Source organism: Anas acuta, chromosome 2 (assembly GCF_963932015.1).
Source record: "Anas acuta chromosome 2, bAnaAcu1.1, whole genome shotgun sequence".
Lineage (NCBI taxonomy): Eukaryota > Metazoa > Chordata > Aves > Anseriformes > Anatidae > Anas > Anas acuta.
Genome location: NC_088980.1, coordinates 28,529,082 through 28,542,729, shown reverse-complemented (window position 1 = coordinate 28,542,729; position 13,648 = coordinate 28,529,082). Strand labels below are relative to the sequence as shown.

General features: G+C 34.2%; 1 protein-coding gene across 5 annotated transcripts in view; it reads right to left on the bottom strand.

Annotated features, from left to right (window-relative positions):
• The window catches only part of PHF14 (PHD finger protein 14), a 163,419-nt gene that overhangs the window by 115,438 nt on the left and 34,333 nt on the right, over positions 1-13,648 (bottom strand). For all 5 annotated transcript variants that reach the window (XM_068674041.1, XM_068674043.1, XM_068674042.1 and 2 more), the window contains exons 9-13: positions 10,469-10,739; positions 9,780-9,886; positions 8,464-8,559; positions 6,804-6,907; positions 5,285-5,416 (exon numbers count right to left, since the gene is read on the bottom strand). In XM_068674041.1, coding sequence (XP_068530142.1) covers positions 5,285-5,416; positions 6,804-6,907; positions 8,464-8,559; positions 9,780-9,886; positions 10,469-10,739 — 710 coding nt within the window. The remainder of the gene's footprint in view (positions 1-5,284; positions 5,417-6,803; positions 6,908-8,463; positions 8,560-9,779; positions 9,887-10,468; positions 10,740-13,648) is intronic.

Below are 13,648 nucleotides of genomic sequence, written 5' to 3'. Positions count from 1 at the left end.
GTATGAAAAAGGTAAAATTCTTTGCATTACTGGATATCAAGTAAACATGATAAAATAGACCTGACAGCCAAAAGAAACATTTTCAACAAGAAAAGTCTACTCAACAGAAGCACGACCCTAGACTTTACTTAGATGATCATTGTTGAGGGAGCTTTCATGTTGATCATAATGCTTCTTTCTTGCTTCCATTTATTTCAAAATAACTAAAGAAAGAAAAAGTCTTCTGCTTTTGAAAGACAAGAACAAAAACCAGATTGAAATGAAAGCACTGCAACACCTCTTTGGTTCAATGAGAAATGGTATTACCTAAATCTTCAGACCTATCCATCTATCTAGTTGTGTATTTGTCATACCAAAAAAAAAAAAACCCTTCATCAAGAAGGATAATGCTACCATGGTACTATTGTAACAATCATAACAATCATAACTCTGTGCTACATGATTCAGATACTGAATGTTACTTTTTATACCACAAAGCATTCTGAGACTCACACTCAAACTCTGTTTCTCTAACATGAACCCTTTCTGAAGAAAAAAATCAGTGGAAAAGACGCCTAACAACTACCAGAAGCAGGTAAAAATCCATGTCTGATAACTGATGATGTGTCTGCTAAAAATTAGTGGAAACATTTGATCCATGAAGAAGTCTCAGTAATGATTAAAAACTTTTTAATTATAGAAAAGGCCTTTGATCAAGCACTAACAATAAACTGCAGAAGATAAGCAGCAGCATGTTTTTGTCATCACATTTTCAATCTAACACCTGCCTACTACTTAGTATAAAGACCTGTGGTACAAGAAACACCTCCCCATCTCACAGTAAATGGATCTTCTGAACTCACTAGCAAAAGACAGGAGCAGCAAATGAACAGGAGCACACATTATTATATTTTCATAAATTATTAATGGTCCAGGCTAACACTGAAGCACCACTTTTTGTGTACCTGCATGATGCAAATGTTTCTTCATCATCTAAATAACCAGTAGTGAATTTATTTTTGAGCAGGGGCAGCTTCAAGAAATGTGTGAACCTAAAATGGGTCTTTGCTTTGGTAGGCACTCAAAGACCAAAGAGTGTTTTCTACTTATGAAGTTTTATAAAACAGTTGCACAAAAATATATTTGAACCCGGAAATCTAGGAATTTATAAAGACCTACACTGATAATACAAACAGGAGAGGGACGATTTGGATTTATTAATTTATTATTTAGGTGATGTAGAAATGAAACCAGAAGAGAGAGAACCCTGTTACTTCTCCAAAAGAATTAGTGCAAACAATGACATTACGATGTTTCTTTGTGCTACAGCTTTATATACATCAAAGAATCTAATGTGCTTTACCTAATGACAGGTCTGGCACATAGCAATTTGTGAAATGATGAGAAAACTGAAGAAAATTGAACACCATCCCTTTATAATCGAAATGTCACAAAGTTGAAGATCTCACAAACAGACCTCAAAAACAACACACTGGTAAGCTTTATACAAACCTGGTTTTAATTTTAATAGTGAAGCAAAAAAAATCTTTGCTATATTAGACAGAAAAGCAGACAAAACATATGAAAGTATTTTAAACATTTAATAGATAACATTACTACAAATATTATGAAAAAGTGAGGTCTTGTTCTAATATCACATTATAGAACAATCAGACTGCCAATTAGACTGCCTTAACTGCCCTATGCTACATACTTTCAGAGTGGCTTATAAGATGACAATACAGAAGTCAAAACTGGCCAACAGACAGAGGATTTGGAAGAAATTAGTATCTTCAGCACCCAGTGTTTAATGTGAAAAAGGTAAATTTCAATTCTCTGTGCTTGAGGAACAGCACTCAGCATGCTTTAAGAAAACAGTTCTGCCCTCACTTTGAAAGGGAAAACTGTTCAGTTATTAGATAGATTTCTAATTAGGAGAAAGTTTCTCTAGTAGACATATACTGTGATAAATCACCTCATCAAATTTCAGCAAAGAATTAAACCACTCTGAACTTGAGAAACATGGACCATAGTTTTCAGATGACAGCTATGCTCTGGAAATTTGAACGAATAACATGTGTTGACTGGTATACTGGAAGAGGAGAAAAAAGAGGAAATAAAAAGACAGTATGTACGCACCAAAAACAATTTTTCAAAGAGCTTCAAAGAATATCTGCCAGGGAATAACGCTACTGAAAATTTGCCTTTTGCAACCACCCAAACATCCTTTAATTAGGGCAAGTGAAAAAATCCAAAATTTTATATATGAAATACGCAATATTGTATTGCACATGTGCTTATATTTAAGAGACTAATTTTATACCATCATCTAATGACTCCAGATGAAAAAAACTGTCTGGCTCAGTACTGAATAAGTGGTCTCAGGAGTATAATGAACGGCCAGATACGGAATGAGTGTTTATAGGGCTGTTGTTCAGGGACTCCAGAGGATTCATTTTGTCCTCTGGCCAAAACAAATCCCCACAATGGTACCACCAAAATAATTTGGCCTTCAGGAACAACAATAAAAAAACATCAAGACTAACATGATTATTAGTCCTTTTTTTTTGGTCAATCTCAGTCCCTGGCATTTCATATGCTACCTCAGGTTATCACCGTTTTTCAAAGATGTGATTTCAATAGGAAGTACTGGTCTCTGTTGGTAGTTGACAAGTATTTTCTTAATAAAAATGCCAGTATTTCATAATCTGATTTCTTTTTTTTTTTTTTTTTTTGTATTCTCTTTTAGCAGCTGTATTGTCTTTGTATTGGTTCAGGTTATTCTCTACCACGAAAATACTCTCACTCCACCTAGAATGGAAGGGAGCATAAAAACACACACTCTAAGAGAGAATGACAAGGCTTACTTTTACGATAATGCAAGATTTAGATGAATATTCTAGTATTTAATCTTACTATGTTAAAAACAAATCATTTCTAAAATGTTCAAGATGTTACCCTGCAGAAAACTATCAGGCCTCTGAACAGGAGGAAATTCTTAGTGTTAAGCACTTGGAACCTATTTCTTATAAATTCTGAGGCACTGTTACTCACCAGGTAAATTCTTACTATGATTTTGCTAAATCTATCATCACCACCTCCTTTTGATGTTTAGAAATACTCTGATTAATACTTACAATGTGCACTTTCTTTAATAAGTTAGCATTAAATGTGACAAATATTTTAATGACTTTGTTACCAACATTTAATAGTGGATTTATTTCAACAGTTTCAAAATCCACTTTTGTAAACTGCACTGTAAATTTCTATTTAACAATGAGCATGGACAAAAAGAAAAAAGGATTAGCTAATCCACATAGCACCACACACATAAGCTGAATCATTTAGCATCCTCAAAAATAGTATGAAACACTAAGCATATGGCATAAACTCATGCTAAACTAACCAAAGTTTAAATGAATATGTAGCAATAAAGCATATGAGAGCTGATTAGTTGTCAAACTTCCTGTAAATGCTTAAGTTAGTAATTATGAGCAAATGATTACCAGTGATGATGTAATGACAAACAAAGTGCCGTATGATGTAATGATAACATAATGCAATGTAAAACAAAAATCGAGAAACAACATTTTTAACCACTTTAAATATTTCAACCTGCCTAATGTTTCAAGGAGTTTCCCACAACACCCTTTTTCTTACTTCATCTTTTTGCTTAAGTGCCCATTATATCCTATACAAATATATGAAAAGTACATGCCCCCTGTATAAAAAAAAAAAATCACTTTTCTTCATGGCTTAATCAAAAGATTAGAAATACATTCACAACAGCAGGAGGGAAAAACCTGCTGAACTCAAACTTAATTTAAGGGTCCATTAGATATGCTCTCTACTGATCCTGAAAAAGAATGCATGAAGGCATGTAAATGATGAAAAGAATGCAATCAATACAGATCAATTTGACTGCTATAACCTCAGACTCCAAAATATGCCTTAGCTAATTAGATGTAAAAGCTAAGTTTGTGATCTAAGATATAACTGAAGCATAAAATTCACAACAAAGATATGTCAGAACTTTGAAATAAAAGCATTTACCACCTGTCCTATTCTGCCTTTAATACCTACTGAGAACTGTAGTTTTACATCTTTTGGACTGATGGCTTTAGTGAGCCTTTTCAACTTGGTTAAAAAGCAGAAAAAAAATCAAGAACAGCCTGTGCAAATGTAGAGGTTACATTAAGAAAAAAAAAAGCTTCCACGTAACAAACCCGCTTGGTAAATTTGACCAAAGGGATAAGAATGTCCTTGAAATAATTAGAAGTCCAGAATCACAGACTACATTAAATAACCTAAGGAAAATAGGAAAATCACATTCAGAAGTATATTAGTGATGGTGAAAATCTTTTCAATTTTTAAAGGAAATCTCAATTTACTGGGATAAATTCATGTTTTCTCAAGTTACAATAAAAAAAAAAAAAATCAATCATCACATTTATCCAAAAAGACTACTTAAGTAAATGTTTTATGGAAAAAATTAAGTGATATATGGAAAAAAATAGAAGCACAGTTTTCTTGATTAAAACACTTTTAATGTATTTTTAGACAAGGCGGTAACAACTCTTGGAGATGCTGTATACTAACTTCTTGCCAGATAAGAACTGCTTCTAAGGAACTAGTTCTAGCACATTTCAGAGCAGTTTAGAAATCTACAGAATACAGCAACACGCTAATTTTATGACAGTTTAGAAATCAGAACCTCTATGCATCATTTCTCCATTGTATCGCTTAGCTTTTTACACTCCACTGCCAGAAAAAGAATTTTAATTCATGGAATTAAGTTGTGTTAAGTACAATTACACATACGCTTTTGCCATTGCAGAAGACGGAAGTAAACCAGAGTGATTTCCTATATTGCAATATAATAATCTAGTAACTAACAAATATGCTTTTAATTATGTACAAGTATTTTCTTAAAGACCCAGACAGAAAAGTTGTATATCTGGACCCTAAGATAAACAGAATACCATGCCTTTCATTTCCAGAAGCACAATTAAACCTATGGTTTCCTGCCATTACTACACAGCCTTGTTAATAATTGCAGATAAACTCAAAAGCTAAGCGAATTAAAGCTATAATCTATTTGTATGAAGTGGCTAATGAGAAATCTTTACTACACAACTTTTCACCTTCAAGCATCAGTACTGAAAATAAAATAACTCACTTCAGAGTGAGTATCGCTTCAATATCAGCGATGTCTAAAATTCTTAGAATTTGCAAGTCCACTCATGCTTATTTCCTACTTTAAGTACAGAGATAGCACAAGATAAAACATAAATTGTATTCTTACCAATAACTGTTCTTAGTCTTCCTTGGCATCCTTGTAAGAGGTGGATCCAGACAACCAAGATGATAATGTAGTTTGCAAGTGTCACACAGTAACAGTAGATGTTGGTCATGGTTCTTCTTGCAAATTCCACAACTTTTAATGTAGGCAGTGGAAAAGCATTATAATTACATTTGAAGTTACAAAAAATAAACAATACATCCCAGCACATGCCCCAGCTTCAATATAAGTATGTAGCAACTAATTTCACATAAGCACATAATTACTTTTTAAGGAGTTTGTATGTATACACATTAAAACATAGAAGGCACTTAATATAGCTAAAGACACCTTCAAACTAATTTTTAAAGATTTCTGACCAATACTTTTTGATACTTTTAGAAAACATATCCATGACAAATGAAAAAAAAAATTACCTTTACCATTCAAACACAAATAGAAAAATGATATTGCTACTATCAGTCTTAGCAATCATAATTATTTCAATAAAGCAAATGCCTTGAAACAGGTCTGCACTGTTACTACACTGGGCAATATATCAACTCATAAGAAATTACTTTTTTTTAATTATTATTTTACTGGAATTAACATTTTAGTTCAGTTATTTCAAAAAGATCAGATGTTCATTGATCCTATTATAAAAAGGGAGAAGCTAAATGACTGGATTTAAATACAAAAGAATTAGTAAAGTATGTCTCCTGTTATTTGTCCATATGTATAAATTGCCAAATCCTCAGCTCACTCTTGTATTTTCAGCTTGCACCACTCGGAGCACTAGAATCAACTTTGTTTATGTAATCCATCTCCTTTTTTTTTTTTTTTTTATCCTGCTAGCTGGGCAAGATACTGCCTATTTGCTGTGGCTAGAGGCCTGGCTGTTTACCTATCAATAAGCCAAAGACTGCCACTTCTAAGCTGGCGGCAAGAGAAATAGATTCAAGAGTACAGTCATGCTCTGGGACCCTGATATGGGGTCCACTGTTATGCTTAGTTAAAATCCAGTCAGTAGATTCATAACATACAGAAAGGAGAAGCAATAACAAAGTGAATACATTTTATTTTCTTGGGGAAAAAAATAGAAGTAGGGAAACTCAAAACACATTTGACAACCTGTGAACAAAAAGTAAATATTCTTATCTGACGGGTGCTTTATGCACTCAGCCACTGTGACTAAACAGCAGCAGCACTGTTTGCAAAATCAACACAGATGATTACATTCAAAAACACAAGGCGACCAGTTAAAATTTTTCATATCAAAGTGACAAAAGACTTCTATTTCAGATGTAAAGAGGTACCTTTGTTCTTATAAAGCACTGCTATCAAGAAAGAAAAAAAAAGAAACACCTCAGTGATGTGTACTGATGTGAATAACTATTTCTTAAATTAGCCTTTAGAAGTAAAACATGACAACTCTGAAGCATTTTGTTAATCAGAATTGAAACAAACAATTTTCTCTTAATACTTTTTTGAAATTGCAACTTAATAAATATTTTATCTATTTTGCCAAGACTTCATTACTTGCCTATAAAGTACAGCTGGGAGCGTAGATGTCTTTTGTGTTCCTCCTTCCTTTTTACTTGGTTTTCTTTCCTTAGGAGCACGTAAAATTGCAGGTATGTTCAATTTCTATTGGATTTGAACAAATGCAGTACACATGAGTCTTGGGACTTTTAGAGAATACCATTCTAATCTCAATGTATGGAGGACAGGACTCAAATTGAGTGGGAAATGGCTTAGCCAGCTATTTTACAGACAAAAGCAACTACATATATTTATATTACAAGATGAAATTAGGGTAATATTATAATTTCTCAGTTAAATACATAACACATTGAAATACTAGCATTTACAAATCATTTTCAAGATTTAAAATAGAAGGATGGACAAATTTACATTTGTCTAGAAGGTGGAAATAAGAAAAGCAGAATTCACAAAACTGACAGAAGAATGCTGAGGCAGTTTGTTTTTCCCCCAACATCCCTACTACATTGGTGCTCGATAGGTTAATTAGAAAAATTATCTTATTGGACCAAGCCTTCCACAAAGCAGACGAGATTCTCTTTGGATTTCTACTAATCTGCAGTACACTAGCTTCCCAGACAGCTACCATCTATCAAAGTCATTTCTCAGCAGCCCCGTGGGCCTGCATCTGTTCAACCAACTGGAAAAAAAGCCATGCAAGCTGTGCAAATGAATTCTATTCAATTTTTTTATTATTATTTTTTTGTTGTTGTTTTGGTAGTATTTGTACCAGGAAATATATTTGTGAATACTTTTTTCAAAGCCATGTTATAAAGGAGAAAAAAAAAATATTGATCTAGGAGATGTGATGTACTATGTGTATAATTTTTCCTTCACAAGTAGAAAAGATAGGTTGACAAAAATCTAACCAGCACAACCAGAAAAACTAACATAGCGTAGAAAAACTGTTACTGTATAAAAAGGTAAGCTTCATTTCCTGAACAGCAGTACAAACTCAGCAGTACCAAAAGGCATCACTAAATTATGATGCAATTGTATGACTGCATTTTCACGATGAACAGTTTCTTCCATCTTCTTTAAAATTCTAAGAGGAAATCATTTCAATCTCTCTCTGAAAGCTAAAATGTCTATTGCCATTTAATACCTTTGATATAAAACATAAGAACACTGCAAGAATCCTCATTCTCTCTTTTCTCCATGTGTTTCAATGGGAACAAAGAGATAACCACTGGCAACAGGAGATAATCCAAATCTTCTCTTCTCTGAGATACTTATTTTCATTTGACCAAAATACTCCGCTCTATCCAGTTAAAAAAAATATATCATAGTGCCTCTTATATAAACCTCTAAGTTACCATACCATTTGAAGCCTGCAGTAACTAAAGACAACATGGAGAGAAAAATGGTAGGATTAACTTGTGCTTTACATTCGACTTCATTACAAATGACAAGACAATCAGTTATAGCGAATGAACGAATTTTGCAAACAAGATCGCTATTACAACAAAATTAAACTTCAGATTTCCAGTAGGTGGTTTGCAGAAGTCTATATATTTCAATCAGGAAACATTATCCCCAGAGTGAAGCCTGGGTCTGATCACATCAATTCATTTGGCCACAAAAGTGGCAGATAGAAATAAAAAAGCCCATTCTTGGAAAACGAGGTTCGCCTATAACTATAAAAATAAAATAAAACCAACCTGTCCAATGATTCTACCCAGCAGAGCCCAAATGCCTTGCCCTTCATTTCGCAGTTTTCCATTCATATTTTGTAGCTCTTCCAAGGACTCACAAAGCTAAGCAGTTAAAGAAAAAAAATCAACAGAAAAAAATATATTACGGTTTATTTAATAAAATTTATTCATCCTCTTACCTATCAAGGGTGCATTACTTTATTGTGCGATTGAAAAACAATGGAACTCATGTCAATATAGCTGAGATCAGTGCAATCAATCATTCAGCAATTTAAGATGAAATCCTGGGCTGCTACCCATTTTGTAAAAATGATCTGAAGCATTTCAGCATTAAAAATACAGTTCCATAGAAAATTAGAAAGCAAAACTAAAATACTGCAATGTCTCATGTGTTGTTCATGCCACTTAGGCAGCAAGATTGTAGCAAGTAACATATAAATGAATTAAAGATCTATATTGCCATATCAAAAAACTTTCACCCATTATCACAGAGATATAACTTAGTAAAGGATGCAAGCAGAAACAAAGTTGTTGTTTTTTTTCTTCTGGAAGCAATTGTTACTTACTGCACAGCATATACAACCTATTGATCCGGTTACAACCTCCCACTCCCCAATCTCCTTTGCCTTTAATCTCTTTGGGCACAAGGACCTGCTATGTCATTTATGTATGTTCTCATTTAAAGCACATACCTGACAGTTTAAGAGTGAATAGCAATACTATTTTTTGTTATCACTAATCACCTACGTTGGATAGGTTACTGAATTCAGCAAGAATTGCAACATGTCACCTGTCACAAAATATAAAGTATTTCTATGTTCCCTTTAAAGTATTTAAAGGTTAAAAAAAAAGAAAAAAATATTTAATTAAAATTAAATTAAGACATTAAATGCTTTTTTACGTACAATCATGAATTGGATTTTTGGGTTGGGGTACAGAGGTGGGGGGGTATGGGTACCACACTTTTCTCAGAGTTTCAAATGAAATGCACATGTAGAATGAGAACATAAAGGGCCTTAAGGCTCAGTTCACTCATGAGAGGGCTCTGTCTGCAATCTGTCACTCAAGCTCTCTGTGGGGTCAGTCAAAGAACCAGTGTCCAGCCAATGTAGGACTTTTTAGAAGATGACTCTGCTTGTACAATGGGGAGGGGGACAGATAGCCACATTTTAAGAAGAAATAATTTTTTAACTATTATTTTCTTTAAAAACAGAAAATTATGTATCTTTGTAAATCATTTTGTTTGGAAAGTGGAATGCTATCAAAGTTAACAGCAGCAATATTAAAACAGTACAATGGTTTATTATCCTTTTTTTCTTCACCTTATTATACTCCACATGAAGCTTTTCTTGCTCATTTTCTAATTTATCCTTGATATTCCTCTGCTCAGCCATATTCTCCTGGATTTGAATCATGCGCATATTTCTCTCTATTTAAAAGAAAATCTTATTATTTCCTAGGCTTGGCTATATTTTCAAGTTTTAAGCACTAAAAAAAAGTAAAGCAATGAAAAGCATAAAACCATAACAGAAAAGCACACAAAACTGTAACTTACAGGTTTATTACACGGCCTCAGTTGAATGAACACTCCTAACGTTTACTTTTTGCTGCACACGACAACCTAGTATAGTTACTTAAATGGTGAGCTTTGATTAGCTATCTACTTGACAGCCGCAAAGTCAAAAACACACCATTCTACACAGTAGGGAAAATACGAGGGGAAAAAATACCAAAGCTCCTTAAGCTTCCACTCCCTTCTTAGAAAAGATACAGCCGCCTATGTATATTTGAATTATTTTTTTTATTTTCTGAAGCTTCTTTAAAAAGAAAACTCACTAGTTTTCTGTATAAATAGAGATTGTGCAGTAATATTCCTGACCTAAAATGAAAACGTAACTTGCGTTTGGCTAGTAAAAAAGAAATACAAGAAAAAAGCCAGTGAACTTGGACAATACTAATACAGTAAAATGATTATCTTTCATTGGGAAAAACATGCAATTTTGATCCTTACCAAGGTAATAATTGACAAAATCAGCAGTGAGAGCTGGTTGTTTATGTTTTCTTCTTCCATCAACACTGGAACTAGTATCTGAAGTATCCACTGGAAAAATGTCTGTGCTTATCCCCATTAACTCAGCTTTGCGCATAAGCTTGCGTATGGCTGAAGCACTGCTAGTAAGCGGTCGTGGCAGCTTCTCCCTCGGTACCCAGGCCTGTGGCCTGGTGGTACGAGCCAGCTCTGCCTTGGCACGGTACTGCTGTAGTCTGGCATTGATTCGAGCCTACAATAAAGAGTTCCGTGAATTAAGAACATAAGGGAACAATTCAAAACCATTTTTGAGTTCTACATTTTGGAACACATCTGCATTTTATTTTCAGTTTAAAAGCCACACGGTTTAATAAATACTGTTTTCACTCTGGAACATTTTGACTCAAGAAAGACACTAACAGACATTTGATTTTATTTCAAAATGCATTACCCTTTCACTAGGTTTTGGAAATATTCAAATTCCTTGATGAGGTTACCTCATTAACATGAGTGATTGCTGGCTTTCAGACAATCCTTTCTGATAATAATCTGATGGAACCATGAAAACTCGCTATTCAGAAAAACCTTGGCTGACCTATCAAAAGTATACCAACCTATACTTTAAATTGGTATTTATGAGAGCAACAAAATTCGGTGACTGGTATTTTTTCCATATTTGACATGTTTTTGTAGGAACTCCTTTTCTCAATTCCGTATCACTTTATAAATGTTAAACTGGTTGATTACAATGTGCCAAAAGCACAACTCCAAAGAGAAGTGAAATCAGCAGGAGAAGCTCACTATCCGTCTTGTTGATGACATCTGTATATTTGTGACCATCTGGGACATCAACCCCAGCCGATCAAGTTGTTGCTGACAGTTGAAAAAAAAATTGTCTTGTGGGAACTCTGCAGCAACAAGCCTGGCAGAAAATGACATCAACACACAAACCTTCAGAGGCAAAACTCCAGCTGACTATCAGTTAGAAGTTGTTTATTTGTCTGCATAAAGAAGCAGCTAAACTAATCTGACTGCCCTACCATATGGTGTGAGATACTCTTGAGACAAAAGCAAAAAAGTCTGCATATACACACGCCATGTTTCAGGATTACCTCTGATTACAAATAGCATTGCTAAAGGTAGTATTACAGGCACTGTTTAACGTATAACCTTACTAGGTCTTGAACGTTAATGACCAAGACACATGACAAATGTGGTTTGTGGCTACCAAAATGTGACATTTTTTCCTTGAACTCAGAGCAGCAAGGGAGAGATCCACCTGCAGTTGCTACCTTAGTTTGTTCCAGCAGAGAATAAAACATTTTATAACTTCCTCAGCCTAGATGCTTCTTTACTGGTTACATTCTCAGTTTGGAAACTCCAGGGGTCATTTAAGATGTCATTGAACTATACCCAGAGCCTTATTCCTGAAATAGATTACATATCAGACTGACTAGTCCAAATGAAAACCTGAACTCTCAACATGTATTTAAGCAATTTTCAAGTATATATTTTATCCAAGGAATGTACGTTTCCTTTATTGATATAAAGAAAGTATTTCAACATAGAATATTTTCCAACAATCCATAATAGTCCTAGACAGTTTTATATTTTATATTCTTTAGAATTATTTTCTTTTTTGAGCCACAGGACTTGCCAGACTGTTAGCTCAAGTATTCCTGCCAGGGCTATATAGCACCAAATATCAGCTTTTCATCCTTTGAAAGCATCCCTCAAAAATCCAGTCGCAACACCATACAACATTATTTGCACTATTACATTATTATTTACATTAGCTCAATACTTGTCAGTCTTAAACTTAAAAACTCCTGTGGAAATGAGCTTTTGTAATATGTGTATGTACACACCTACTACCGATTCTTACTTCTCACACAAAAATCCTCCAGTAAATTCAACTGTCTGTTAAAATAGGACTTCACCTTATTGCACACTATATGCACGAGAAAGTTGAAGTATGAATTTGTATGTACTATTTTGTGTCAACTCCCCAGTCAGGCATTTCTGTCTGTACTAAGAACCCATTACAGTAATGAATTTCTAGAAATGCACAGAAACCACTCAAAGACAAAATTATTTCATAAAACACATACCCATGGGGTCTTGCTTCAGGTTAAAGTGAAGGAAGAAAGGGAAATGCTGGGAACATACCAGCATTAGCAGCACTTCATAGCAAATACAGGTCTCTAAAAAAAGACCTGAAAACAGAGCTTGTAAGAGCCACACTAGACCCAAATGGATTTTGCACAACCAATACTTACCGTTATGTTGGAGAGTGTTCATATCATTGTGATTTCTCCACTACATAGTGGTAATTCACGTAAGTGAGAGTAGAGTGCATTACACAATTATGTAACTTGCTTTAAATCAAGCCATGCCAAGCTTAATACCCCACAGAAATATTTTATTCAAAATTCTTCAGTGGTAGAGTTCGCTCATGCTCATTCTCAAATCCACAGGCCACTTTAAATTAGAGGTTATTTTTCCTATTCAAATGTCTTTGAAGATCTAAAAAGGTATGATTTAATCAAAACTTTTAATCACATGAAGATTTATTTTCTGATCATTACACTACAGCTCTCCCTTCAGAACAAGGGAGAACTTTTTCCTCTTCCTTCTCTCCATAATTTCTCTCTTCCATTATTTACTAAGCAACTGCCAATTTCTATTACTATTTAGGCAGAATTCCTTCAAGTAACAAGCTGTTTTTCTGCACGGGCATGACTTTTCTGCAGAATTCAGTGCGGCCTCAAAAGTAGAAGCAAAGCAGGCCACAAATTTGTCAAGACTCAGAAAAAATTAAGTACACACACTCTAATATACTGAAGTATACAGATTACCTCAGAAGAACTGAAATCTTGATATCAACAAGACACTTATCAGCTGACATCATGCAATAACTAACAGTTTCACATGGTTCAGCCACTCCGCAGGGATATAGACTTTGCCTAAGATTTTCAGGCATCTCCTACTCAGCAGCAGAGACTCAGTATCTGTATTTGATGCCATTTTTTTTCTTCTAGGAAATCTTTACTTTAAAAAAAATGCGCATAAATTTCTACTTATCTCTACAGCAGGTGAAGAAGTGATCTAGCAAGAAAAAAATTCAGGCAAGCTAGAGTCTTCTGCCAATGCTAAAATATT